General features: G+C 33.8%; 2 protein-coding genes across 6 annotated transcripts in view; both read left to right on the top strand.

The window, feature by feature from the left end:
- LOC126887942 (uncharacterized) overlaps nucleotides 1-14,283 on the top strand; it is a 500,758-nt gene that overhangs the window by 314,456 nt on the left and 172,019 nt on the right. The window lies entirely within an intron of this gene.
- LOC114340427 (uncharacterized) overlaps nucleotides 1-14,283 on the top strand; it is a 643,253-nt gene that overhangs the window by 624,925 nt on the left and 4,045 nt on the right. For all 5 annotated transcript variants that reach the window (XM_028291178.2, XM_028291164.2, XM_050655885.1 and 2 more), the window contains 4 exons: nucleotides 1,485-1,711; nucleotides 3,682-4,011; nucleotides 7,043-7,403; nucleotides 10,948-11,374. In XM_028291178.2, coding sequence (XP_028146979.1) covers nucleotides 1,485-1,711; nucleotides 3,682-4,011; nucleotides 7,043-7,403; nucleotides 10,948-11,374 — 1,345 coding nt within the window. The remainder of the gene's footprint in view (nucleotides 1-1,484; nucleotides 1,712-3,681; nucleotides 4,012-7,042; nucleotides 7,404-10,947; nucleotides 11,375-14,283) is intronic.

Genomic DNA, 14,283 nt, shown 5'->3' with positions numbered 1-14,283 from the left:
TTCCTTGATTCTAGGACTCCATTCTGATCTGTTTCGTGCTTTATTTCCAATTTTTTATTTTTAAGATTGTTATATCATTTTCAATTGTGTTCTATTCATTTCAGCTTCTGTCTTCCTCTTGTTCTTTTTTTTTAGTTGCACTGCTTATTTATTTTGTTTCGCCTCCTTCCATTACTTTTACATGTTTCATCCAACTCAGCCATCCTATTTTAATAAATAAATGTTATGATATTCAGATACTGGTATACAGTTGAGTCCCTGAATGTTTACCCGTGCGTCATCATTTAAAGCACACGAAATAAGTCGATGATAAGTCGGAAATTGAAATTTACTAAACGCAACAGCAAGTGACAGTAAGTGACTTGCTGTTACAGCAAGTGACAGTAAGTGACTTGCTGTTGCGTTTAGTAAATTTCAATTTCCGACTTATCATCGACTTATTTCGTATGCTTTAAATGATGACGCACGGGTAAAGATTCATGGACTCAACTGTATTTTGTGTAGTTCAAACTTTAACCTTCTTTGCCAAATACCATTTTTTTGTGTGTACCTTTGTCGCAAGATTTTTCTTTCAGAAGTAGCTAGTAATCTTTCCTGACTTTTAGACAGTGTCCAGAGGTTTCTGAATCATATGTGAGTAGCTATTTGATCTGATCCCAGTGATTTATTGTTCTTTAAATACTGCTGTTCTAATCTCGGATGTTGGTGAACTCTTGTTTCTGTTTTCTGCTTGGTCTAATAGTATATCGTGGTTCATCTCCCTCATTATAAATATTAGCCATATGCAATGTAATTTGTGGATACAATTTATTAAAAAACATGTCATTGCTTTTCCCGAAAAATTCAAATTTGTTATTATATTCTAATTGATTTTCTATCGTATAATAAAACTTTATCTTTAAAATGAGACTAATTATGTTTCCTAATAATTGTTATTAACAAATTAGGTAAGAATTTAAAAATTCCTGCATTTTACCTAATCGTCTCAGAATAACTTTTTGTAATTTTCCAGTTGAATTTTTGAATAGATACTTATAATTTAAACTTTAAAATTATAATCCTCATTAATAACCCGGCTAAAACTTAACCATGGCCTTTTTCCAGAGCATCTACATAGGATTGGAATCTATGAAACTCCCTTCTGTTCGTGTAACAATCAGTCCATCGGGGATCTGAACCATGTATTCTTTGATTGTCTTAATCATAGGGATCAGACTAGAAACTTATATTTGGGTTTAATTGACCTTAACATTAGCCTCCCAGTTAACATCAGCAATATTTTATCTTATTCTGACAAATCTATATATAATATCTTAATCAAGTTTATAAATGATATTAAGATAAAAATTTAAACATCTTTATAACAAAATTCTGTGGCAAAAAGACTCTTTGTCTAATGCCATATCTTTCTCTCCACACACACACACAACTTTAAAATTATAATATATACAAAATTAAAATAATTGTATTTTCACTGTTTTTAGCTTTCTAATAAAATTAAAGAACCAAGAAATTTTTCTCCCTCCTCGTCCTCGACGGCTAGCTCGAACTCATCCTCGACGTCTTCCACTTACAAGAGAATTACCGATATTTTTGGAAAGCGAGATAAAAATTTGGAAATGTCGCCTCAATCTTCACTTTACGAACCAAAGGCTGCCCAAACTCAGACTCTACCAGATGTAGCCGGACCATACAATCAAGAATTGTTGGAGTAAGTTAATAAAGTTTTGATTTTTTTAAATATTTTTTCTTCCCCTCTGGTTACTACTGCAATGTTGAATGCCTTAGAGATTTAACTTCTCATTTACTATTCACATAACTAAAGCACTCATTTGATTTAAATTTGAACCACTTTTGGAGGTTTTGCACTTCAAAATTTTCAGCCTATAATATTTTAATGATATTTTCTCCATTACAACTTTTGTTATATCGTTTCCATATCATATTATTGAGGTATAGCATTATTTTATACCGGCATGCATTTATTGTGCTATGTATTCCATGTTTTTAGCCATTATTAGCACTACAGCCCTTTACCAGCCAAAGCCTTCTTTAGAACATTACTCATTCCATCTAGCAACTGGTCTCCATACTTTTTCGATGGATTTTAAGTCCTCCCAAGTACCTCCCAAATTGTCCAGCTATCTACGTTCCGACCTACCTCAGTACGTCGTCTCATTGGTCATCTTCGGTCAAATATTTTTCTCACCGTTGCAACTTCTTCCCTTTGATTACATGCTCAATCTATTTGAGGTGCTACCTTAATGAGTTTCACAACGTCAGCTTCCCCGAGGCTTTTATAGAACTCAAAGTTGTAGTGTCTACGTCACAAACCCTGCTCTTTTATTCTTCCATATATTTTTGTTATAACCTTACGTTCGAAAAGCTTAAGCCGCTCTAAGGCATTACGTGGGAGTGTGAGTGACAATGTTTCAGCTTCGTATGTTAAAACTGGTCTTATTAGTGTTCTATACACTTACTTACTTAAGTACTCCGTGGCGTTACAACCGTTCATGGGTTTTAGCCGACTGGACAACATGCCTCTACTCTTTTCTGTCTTGAGCAACCTCCATCCAATTCTCCACGCCCATAGCTTTCAAGTCTCCTGCTATATTATCTCACCATCGGAGTCGAGGGCGTCCGCGTGTTCTTCTGCCAGTTGGGACTTCCTCTCCCATACCAGCCTTACTGCCCTTTAGCCAGTTTGTTCTATACACGGACAGTCTAATTTTTGTTGGAAGTTCTAAATGTGTTTTCCCAGCCCATAGAAACACTTATTAGTAAGGACTATCCTTCTTTTGACATATTCGCATATATTTAGTTTTTTGTGTATTTATTTTTAGTTCCATTTTCAGTACAGACGTTCTTAACTGCTAAAAAGCTTCTTTCAATGCCATCTGCATATCCAACTAATGGTACTGCTTTGTTAAATATTGTACCAATCGTATTAATCTGGGACTCATGAATAACATTTTTCAATGCAAGGTCAAAAAGGAGGTAGGTACCTACGATACACCGTCATGTTTTAATCCGTTTTTGCAGCGGAGGAACCTTGTGGGGTCGTTCTAGATTCTGACTGTACTATATGTGCGCGTGTTAGACCGTTAGTTTAATCAGCTGGAATGATATTTGTCATTCCACCATACCCTAGAACAGCTTCTGTCTATCACTGAGTCATAGGCTGCCTTGAAATGCACGAACATATGATGAGAGTTGACGTCAGATTCTAAAGATTTCTCACAATGTCATTCTTCTGATATTGTCTGAAAGAGTTCTCCAATGTCTCTTAGAATAGATCCTTCTTCTCATATTTATGTTCATTGGGTGCATGAATATTTATGAGCTTGTAGTTGAAGAACCTACACATTAGTCTAATTTTGCTATCCTTGGACTTGTGGGGTCGAAAACCAATGACTGGATATTTTTATTATTTTTAATAATCCTTCCTTATTTCTTCATTCTTTATTGTGTTCTAAAAATGTCAACTTCTTTTAACATGTTACCTTAGCTTTTAAATTTCTGCTAGATTTGGTTACTTCAGTCAGGTACCGTTCAACAAAATGGCTCCTAGCTGAGTTCCATCCTCTTCGATAGATAGCAACCAGTGTTTTATTTGACTTTTATTAAATCTCATTATAGTTTTGATTACCAACTAATAGTAGCATTGTTTATCTATTGTAGGAGAGATCTTAACAAACCAAATCCACCATATCCAGCAAATCCTAACGATGGTAGAAAACAATTTTTATCTACACTAGCTCCCCTAACAGCATGCGTAAGCGGAATGGGCCATCCCGACGACCATTACTACCATCTAAGTAACCATGGTTCAGTCATCAGTTCTACTGGTAGTGAATACACTCTGGACGATATAGATGAAGCTTTGGTCAATGAGGAAAATAAGAAAATTGCCCCAGATGTTTTAGCAGGTACTCCAGCTTCCGAATCGGGAGATGAGCTAGTGGCTTTCGTACAACAGGATGCTAATAGGATAGAAAGGATTAAAAAGAAGTAAGTAAATAATTATAATTTATGAATCAGATGTTTTTCAGGAACAATAGGTAAGTTTAATGCTCTAAAAGTCTTAGGTTATTGTGGTAGAAAATTTCATGTCAGCTTCACATTTACTTTAAGAATTTTGTTTATTAAAACCTCTTCCTAAAATTGGATTAAAAATATTGCCACTGTGGACAAAAAAGGCAACAGTATATTATTAGGTGCAGCTAAAACGAATAGATGAAGAAAGAGACCTAAAAACATATGCATATGATGTAGCGGGTAGCTCTTTCAGGACGACAGACTCAGTAAAATACAGGTTAAAAACAAAATAAATATATTTAAGATATTTATATACAGTTCAAAGTAAATAAAAGAAAATATAATTCTATCTTGTGCAAAGTAAAAATAACATTATACTTATTACTGTCATCAAAACATAATGATAATATTCAAATGATAAAATAAACAACACAATTATATACAATAGCAATCTCGCTACTCGGAATCAACCATCGCATTTCAATCCAATGCGATAACATTGAACAGCGACACACAGTCCCCCGTCCATCGTTACTACTGCTCACTGCAGTAACGGTTCCGTTGGAACGCCACGTCAATACTGCGGCGCCTACCTAGGCAGAGTACCACCTCAACCCGGTGCATCTCTGCCATTGAGCTATTTCTAATTCAATACGTTAAGAATAACTGATCCTGGGTGGGATTCTCCTCCTCGTCTTAAATACGCTCTCCGTGCCACTTCTCCTTCGGTTTCGTTTAGTGGGGTATGAAGAGGGGATGCGTCAACACGAATACTCCTTCGATCATCTACGGTCGCCAGCTGTGGCATCATAGCACTATACAATGAGTATGATTTTCTAGTCTCTTAGGCTTCCAGCAGGGATCAATGAATAAATATTACCAAACTATCTAATTACCACCTAACCTGTCTCTTACCGTACAAGTCATCGATAAGTTGCCTCAATTTACTTGCGAATTCAAAATCACAGATTTACTTTTTACTATGTAGAGATAAAAAACAGACAGAAAAATTCAGAGGTACCTATCAACTTGTTAAATACTACCCTAAGGGCCGGTTGTTCGAACGCTAATCAACAATGATCATTATCAAATATTTAATTACTGTCACCAACTGTCAATGTCAACTTCGATTGGGTTGCTGAAATCATAATTATTGATTACAATTATGAAATTACTTAATCAATTATGTTAATAATTGTTATGTTAATTGTTTAACTAATCTCATAATTATAATCGATTATGTTTTCAGCAACCCAATAAAAGTTGACACTGACAGTTGGTGACAGTAATTAAATATTTGATAGTGATCATTGTTGATTAGCGTTCGAACAACTGGCCCTTAAACTTACAACTAAAATTTTACAGAAACTAAAGACTCGGAGAATAGTTTAGTAGATGAACAACAGGGTTTTCGTACTGGATAGGAACATCAGGTGCAGACGCAATATTTATCATTATATATAGAGCAAATTACTGAGACTGAGAAATCACTTAAGTATGTGGCGTATCCGGATCAATGTGGCGAGAGGCCGATTCGGATATGAAAAAATCCGGATATCAAGACCACTTCTTTTATAGTCTCTGAAACGTTTTCTCCTTCATACATTCCAGTAATCAACGCCGTCAATAACTTTCGTCGATAGACACGTTTTATAGATTCTATAATACCTTGATCCATAGGCTGACAGAGGGATGTCACTTTTGGGGGGCAAAAAAGACACTTTATTTCGCCATATTTGAGTTCTTTTGGGTCGGGATGAGAGGGTGCGTTGTCCAACAGCAGGACTGCCTTTCTCGGTAGATTTCGGTAGATGCGGACGGCAGAACCGTCAAGATATTGGGAGGTCCGGATATGACATGTCCGGATGTGGCAGGTTGTACTGTACTGAGAAGAACTACAGGAAATGTATTGTACAACGTATAAACGAATAGACAATAAATAGAATAAAAAAGAACTGAATAATATCATAGAGACGCGTGTGGTAAAAATAGCAAGATATGAATCACCAATCGGTAGAAGAAGTATGAATCGTGCAAAAGATGGAGTTACAACCTTCCATACAGGTATTAATCTACGGAATCATACCAGAAGAAGACTTACTTTTTGCACAGAATTTTATACGGTTGCATTTGAAAAATTTGTGACCGGAATATGGCTTGAACCATAAATCGGCTAAACTAAAAATAATTAAGAGATACGTGTTCAGCGGTATTAAAAACTAAGGAAGCCAAATATTTTGAAAAAAAAATAATGTGATTCTTGGAATTTTTTTAAAAGATAGTATATAGCCAATTGCGGTGGAATTTCCTTTTATAATTTAATTACAGATTAGTATAAGAGCTCGAGACTATGTTATAAAGTGTAATAAAGTAGACTCTCTCTATAACAAACACGGTTATTACGAGGTTTCGCTTATAACGAGGTACACTAGATATCCCATGGAATTCCTATGAACTGTAACACCTCTATAACGAAGTATATTCGGTTATAACGAGGAAAAATGAAATCGTAAAATATAGAATATAATTATTTTTACCGGTTTTAAGCGCTATGATGGCTATAAATAAATACCCCAACTGCTTGTATACAGAAATCCCCAACAGCTGTGTGGTTATCAAGGATGGTGCTGTAATAAAATCCACCGCCTATAATAAACTTCTTCCTGTTCTGTTTATCTATCGACACGATTTTGAATATTATAAGAAAATTTACAATTTATGATGACGAAGCCTTATTGTTGAGGAAACAATATTTAGCATCTTATATTGCTCCGAATGGCTTCATTATAGGAAGTTAATGTTTTAGAAAACTATATATTCATATGTATGCACAATATTATTGTTGTCTGATATAACGAGATCCGCTTATAACGAGGTAATTAGTCCGCTGTTTCAGTTCTCGTTATAGAGGGAGGGTACTGTATATGCAGGAAATGTAAACCAAGACTATGTTACAAAATGTTATTTACTTCCGGTATTTAATCTACTAACTTCTCCATTATAGGTACGATAACGACAAGAAGGAAGACGACGAAAACGACGATTACGGATTCAACCACAGACCAAGCGTACGCGGCATCAAACCACGTTTTGGATCTACAACGGAAATCCTCCAACAAATCCAGAATCAAATTCAACTGCCACCGACAAACACCAACGTTTCTTGGCCTTATTATTCAGAAACGGGCTTGAATCGTGACGAAGACTCGAACAGGATGAATGTTAAACCAACGGCGACGACTCAATACCAAAACATGCCAGATGAAGCCAAAGTAAGAGGTTACCAATACAGACCCGTATCGTTACATGAAAATTATCAAAGTTGCGCTAATCAAAATTGTTGTAAGGATGTGTACAAAGCTCAGGTTAGTTTTCTTATACTTATACTATTTTATGTTTTTGGAAACATGAATTCAACTTTTCTATCTGGAAAAAAAAGTTATCAATAAGCATGACGATTGTGATGATTTTGTATTTACAATAGGCTACTTCAAGCAATGTGATAATCAAGTTTCACTAGTTATTTGGTATTGGTTTATACTTCCTCTTTATTTTCTGTTTTGAAGCTTATGGTACACTCTTTTCTACGATGAGTGGTTTGCAGAACTTATCGGTGAAGTGATCAACACTGATCCTCCATTATGTTGATGTTCCAGCGATCCTGGTAGCGTTTTCTATCACTTAAATATCTAACTAGCTAAAGTTTTCTATCACCTAAATAGCTCTCAAATTGTCCGGGAAGTTATCAAGGAGACTTTTGAAAAAGTGAGCTTTCAGGCTCATCAAACATCCTAATTGTAGAATTATCTTTAACATGTTAGCTGGAATAGAAACTGAAATAGTTCTCCTTCCTAACCATGGTCTCCATTGTTGTATTTCGTGGTTCCATATTTTATTCCTTAGTCGAGTATTGTATCTTGAGAAGCTTTATTTTAATTTGGTAGCATGTTATTATGCGTCTTTTACTTTGGTTTTGTGTTTTTAATCTATTTGTTTGTTTTTTTTTTTTTTGTCTATAAGTCTCACCCCGAGCATTGATCTTTCCATCGCTCTTTCGTCTTTACTATTTTATCCACATTGGCCTTGGTGAGTGTCCATGTATGTGAACCATACTTTAGTATAGAGAGGATACACTGATCGTAAACTCTGATTTTTAAATATTGTTATATTTTAGTGTTCTTCAAAATCCAACTCAGTTTTTGAAATCCTGCCCACGTTAACCTTACTCTTCTGGTAATTTCGGCAGTTTGATTTTCTTTGTTAACTTTCATTCTCTGTCCCAGGTAGATTTATTCGCTTACTGTTTCTAAATTTATGTCGTTCGACGTTATTGTTCTAATGTTCGGTGTATTCGTCATTATTTTTGTTTTTTCCAAGTTCATCTTAAGACCTACTTTTTCTGAAGCTTGAAATAGTTGCGTCATCATGGTCTGTAATTCTTCGAAACTTGTAGTCAGTATGTCGTCAGTATATCTCAGTTTTCTTCCATTAACATTTATTCCTTTAACTGCCAAGTTAATGACTTTGAACGGGTCTTCCAGTCTCACTAAGAATAGCTTTGGTGAGATACCGTCTCATTGGCGAACTCCTCTATTGATTGGTTTCTTTTAATCTAGAACCTAAAAATTCAGCTTTTTGTTGTTAAGTTGTTAAGTTCGATCTGATTAAACAATAGGGATCTTGCACATAAAAATATTTTTGCATAAAATTGTTAATTTATATTTAAAAATGATAAATTCAAAATATTACGTCTTAACAATTAATAGTGTACGTACAACAACTGATTATAATTCTGCGCCAGAAATTATCGTTTCAAACAGCTTTAAAAGCGCGCGCTTGGGTCTGACGTCACCAGCCATGATATTTACCACTTAACTGTTCTCGTTTGGCTACTGCCTAGTGCCAGACGTGCACTCTGCAGATAATATCTTGTAAATATTTTCATGCATTCATAATATTATTTTTAATTTAGGGAAATAAATTTTTATTTTACAACATAGGTATCTCAAATGCCAAATTATATTATAATAAAGTTTGAACAAAATTTCATTCTCACATAAAGAAATAAAAAATATTTTATGGATGAAACTTTATTTTATCAAATTTTTATTCCATTTATTTTTAATAATTATCAGATCCAAATAGATGCGGGAAAATATTTACACTCCAAAAGTCTTGTGCTATACTAATCAAACTGTCGATAAGATCTGCGTCCTATTCTATCCAAATATAAGTAAATTTTGAGTTATTTTTAAAGTGTGTATCTGGTATGCAAAATCAACACTTTTTTTAAATAGAAACATTATTTGCAACCGTACTTTTGCATTGTACATTGTAACATTGGTTATTTGGTTGTCTATTGGTTATTAAATGTTCCAAATATATGTAGGTACTTCTGGTCGTAATATTTTGTAATAAACAAAACTAAAACCTATAATTTATAAATATTTTAAATTCATAACAAAGAAGAAAGAAAATAAAAATAACTTAAAAATAAACAAAACTTTTAGTAATAAAAGTCAGAGGAACTAAAAACTATTGTTATAAACAATTTAAACGTGTTTATTAATAATACTTATATGTAATAGGTACCTACTTATTTGCCTCCTCGCATTTCTCCAATAGAATAACTTTCACTGCTTTTTATAAAATTTGCCACCATGGAGAAATCAACTACTGTAGATTGTCAGATTAACTTTTTAAAAAACCCTAGTCAGTCATATTATACATTTAAAAACACTACTTTATAAAGTAGCACTCAAAATGATCAATTTCAGTTTGAAACTAAATATACTCATTATGGAACTATACAAGAACACAAATACCTTGGAATTTCCAATTAAATAATATGATTAAAATGGAATTAATACAATCCCCAAAACAACCTTTTTTGAACTTTTATTTACAATCAACTTCTACATGAGAGTTTTAAGTAAATGTGAATGAATTTGTAAATAATTTCGAAATATCCTAGCGGCTTTGTTGTCGACTCATAGAAATCTAGCAGGTAGACGTGAGTCGTGACGTCAGACCCGTTTACGCGCCTCTGAAGAAATTTGAATTTTATAGCTTTTTCAATGTCTCGTAATAAACCTATGGGTTAACAATATTTGTTTTTTTTGCATGCATGCGTTTTATGATCATGTTACCTTATATTTTTTAATATTAATTTAATATTTAAAAATATATGCAAATTCCCTATTTAGGCTCTACATTTGCATTTAATGTTTCATCATATTGTTCATCTAACTCAGAAACTAGTTCGGTTTGAATATAATTTAAATCATCTTGAGGTTCAGAGACCAGCCAGTCTACGCCGTGCCCTACTAGTGGAAAGGAAGAAACTTAAGGTAGCTAGGGTAGCTTATTCTTCTTCTTAAGGTACCCTTCTTTCTGCTGCTGCTCTAAAAATCTGGCCAGACGAGCAATTAAACCATTCTCCTAGATTGCAGATCCATGACATTCGTCGTTGCTAACGATACACTATCCTAAAATCTTTCCCTGCATTATATTCAGCAATAGTTGGTATTTTGCTCTTATCATCACGTGGCCAAGGTATTATAGTTTTGCCCAATGACAAGGCTGACAAATGACATAATTACTGATCACATATCTAAAACTAGCATCCAAGCTTATTTTGGGAACGAACGTAGTATAATCCTTAACCTCGCCAGGAAGATTTCTTTAGAAATATCATAAAAATCAAAGAATATCATTAGAATCAAATAATATAAGAATCAAATTAAGGGTCCTATTTGCGTTAATTTTGATGTATCAAATATGTAACTGTCTCTCTAGATATTTATATGTTTATTATTCTCCTTGGATTCAGCAAATCGTGCTGTTAGTATATTTTTCTTCTTGTCGATACTTTATTTTTACGAATTAAAAAAAAAATATTTTCCGCAGGTCAGTGTTGAGCTCGATTGTCACAATCTACAGAAATACAGAAGCAATCGACCGTTATCCCCGCCTCCTCAAGAAATATCACGGACATACCATCAAACAATGGTGTACATACCCTACAACAACATAGAGAGTTACCAACAGCCTATTCCATCGAGCCCGTATCAAACTAATGAGTATTATCGTTACAATCAAAATCAAATTAATAAAAAGTACATCGAACCAATATATCAACAAAAGATGCCGATGGTAGAGGAGCAATATTGTAATACGAACGGTCAAAAAGTGATGGCGAAACCACCATATCCGACAAACTACCAGCCCATGATGGTACCATCGAGAAGTGAGAGTCCCTTGATGAGTAATTATTCCATGGCGAGGTCTACACAGACTTCGGTGGGTTGTATGTCAGGTTGTAGTTTTTACCAAGGTAAGTTACAATTATTGTATTGTCATTTTAATCAATGTAGGGATTAACTTTCAAAAAAAGCTCCTTGCTATCCCTTTCTCCTCTGTTGACTTTGAGGTACGCCTAATTAGATCATCTTAAGCAGAGTCTGTAGATTTACCAAGTTGATATGCATATTGACGATTAATCACAGCTTATAACGGTGTTACTGAAGAAATAAAAGACAGAATCCAATCAGCAAATCGCTGTCTATTCGCACTGGATAAGCTTATAAAATCAAAAAATCTTGCAAGAAGTTTAAAGGTCAAAATCTATAAATCCATCGTCAGACCTGTACTAACATATGGATGTGAAAGGTGAACCATGACCAAAGCAAACGAAGAAAAGCTCAGACTACATATCCAGAAGCATTTTCAGCGTTTTTAATAAAAAAAAAACGATTGGATTATTGATCTATATGTCACCGTACTTCGTTTTCGTAAATAGGTCCAAATAGAACTTTTGTTTCAAAGACTTCTAGCTTTCTTTTTGTTGTCATCATTATATTGGTCTGATAATAGTTTTGCGGGCCCTAATTTTAGATATCCAGCCTGTGATTTTAGAGCGGAACACATAGGCGAGTGAAAAATAAACTTTATTTTTCTTTACTATTCTCCTTTAAATTTCTGGTTCTTTAATGCAACTCCCGAATATGTAAAACTATATATTACAGTTTCAGTATCTACCTCTTGCATGCGTTAGCTTTTTTCTCTTTTGAATATTTATTTCTAGTCCGCTCTCTTTGCGACTGATTTTAGTTGCGAATATATTTCTGCCGCCTCTTCCGTTCTGCGAGACATAATGCTGATGCATAGGCGGCAATCAGTAATAATTTCTTTGTTTTGAAATTAGCTCTTCCTGTATTCAACTGTCTTACCACATATATATTTGATAGTCAGGTCGACTAGTTTCGGTTCCAGCCCGTCTCCTTGATTTAATCTTTTATTGAAAAGTTCTCAATGAGCTCATTTTGTATTCTGGAAGTTGCTATTGACGAGTCCATTCCATTGTCACTTTTACAAGTCAGTTTACAAATCGTTGAATTCATCCCAAGAGTAAATTATTCAGATTTGAGTGTTTAAACGATTTTTAAATGTTAATTATATATATAACAATAAAACACTGAAAACGTTTGTTTTCTATACTTCCACAAAATTTATTATAACTATTTCTGTTTCGGCAGAGTGCATTTCTCTCGGCAAAGTGATTTAGTTTACTATGGGTTTGCCTTTTTAAAGTCTTTAACTGAAGAGGTTGAGGAGTGGGGAGCTGTTTGTCTCGAGTTGGTCATTCAGAATTATATCTGTATTTTTTAATTTATTAATTTCCATAGATTCTAATAAAGATAGCTTAAGGCCTTTATTTTGAACATACAGAATTTGAAACTCTTGATTAAAAGAATGATTATGATCTAGAAGGTGAAGTGCGTATGTAGAAGTGTCTGTTTTTCTATTGTTGAAAGCCCTTTTGTGTTCTGTTCTGCTATCCGTTTGTCAAAGGTTCTGCCAGTTTGACCGATGTAAGTTTTCGGACAGTCACCACAAATTAGTTTGTAGACACCACTCTGTAGTTGTTTTCTCTTTCGGCTCTTATTGTTCTTAATATATTTACTTAAGTTGTTGTTAGTTCTGAAAGCTGGTGTTATTCCTTTCTTTTTTATGTATCTGGCTTTTTTGTTGTTATCTTGCCAGTATATGTGATAGAGCAGAAGGTACTGGGTTCTTCCTGTGGTGGTGGATAGACTAATTTCAAGGCTTTCTTATGGAGTTTTTGGTTTAAAATTTTATTAATTGTTTGTTCGTTATAGCCATTGTTTACTGTTATTTGTTTAATGATGTTCAGTTCTATTTCAAAGTTATTTTTTGACATGGGAATTTCTGTCAGTCTATGTATAATGCTATGGTAGGCTGCTAATTTGTGTTGTGTAGGATGGGATGAAGAATTGTGTATAGTTGTGTCAGTATGGGTAGGTTTATGATATACAGAGAACTCACGTTTGTTGTGTAGTCTGGTAATTGTTACATCTAGAAAGTTTATGGACTTATTCTGTTCTGTTTCTATTGTAAACTCAATATTACTATGAAGTGAATGAATGTATGATAGAAAGTTGCCTGTTAGTTCCTGTAAAGCATACTAGTATATCATCCACGTATCTCCACCATTATAAGAACTGTTTAAATACGGGATGTTTAGAAATAGTTGTTTCAAGCTGGTTCATAAATATATCTGATAGCAATGGGTTTAGAGGATTACCCATAATAAGTCCTACACTGTTGTTTGTGTATATTTGATTATTGAATTCAAAATAGTCTTGATTTATGCAAATTTCAAGGTGTAAAATTTCAGATGCAATGATCGGATTTGTACTATTATGGTCTAAAAGATTTTTAACTAGAACAAAAGATTCTGTAGGAGGAACACTAGGAAAAAGATTTTTTACGTCAAATGAAATTAGTCTGGAGTTGTTGGGCAATTGAAAATGTTGTATTTTATGAACTAATTCTAGTGTATTTTTTACGGTGAATTTAGGTGAAAATTTAGTGTATTCTGTAATAATATCTGACAGTTTTATTGAAAGTTTATATGACGGAGCTGTATAAAAAGAAACTACAGGCCTTATTGGGTGGTAAGTTTTCTGTAGTTTAATAAAAGAGTATAATTTAGGAGGTTGTGGGTTCATAATATTAAGTTATTTCTGTTCTGTTGGATTTAATATTGATTTTGAATTTTCAATGGCTAGTTTAATTTGTTTTCGGTATTTTTCAGTGGGGTCTTTGTTTAGTGTTATACTATTTTGGTTATTTAAAAATTCTATTGTTTTGTTATTATAGTCTCTTTTATCTATAGCAATAGTAGTGTTACCTTTGTCTGCTTTTGTAAATATTATTTCA

This window comes from Diabrotica virgifera, chromosome 7, assembly GCF_917563875.1.
Source record: "Diabrotica virgifera virgifera chromosome 7, PGI_DIABVI_V3a".
Lineage (NCBI taxonomy): Eukaryota > Metazoa > Arthropoda > Insecta > Coleoptera > Chrysomelidae > Diabrotica > Diabrotica virgifera.
This window is presented reverse-complemented; position numbering and strand designations above follow the sequence as displayed.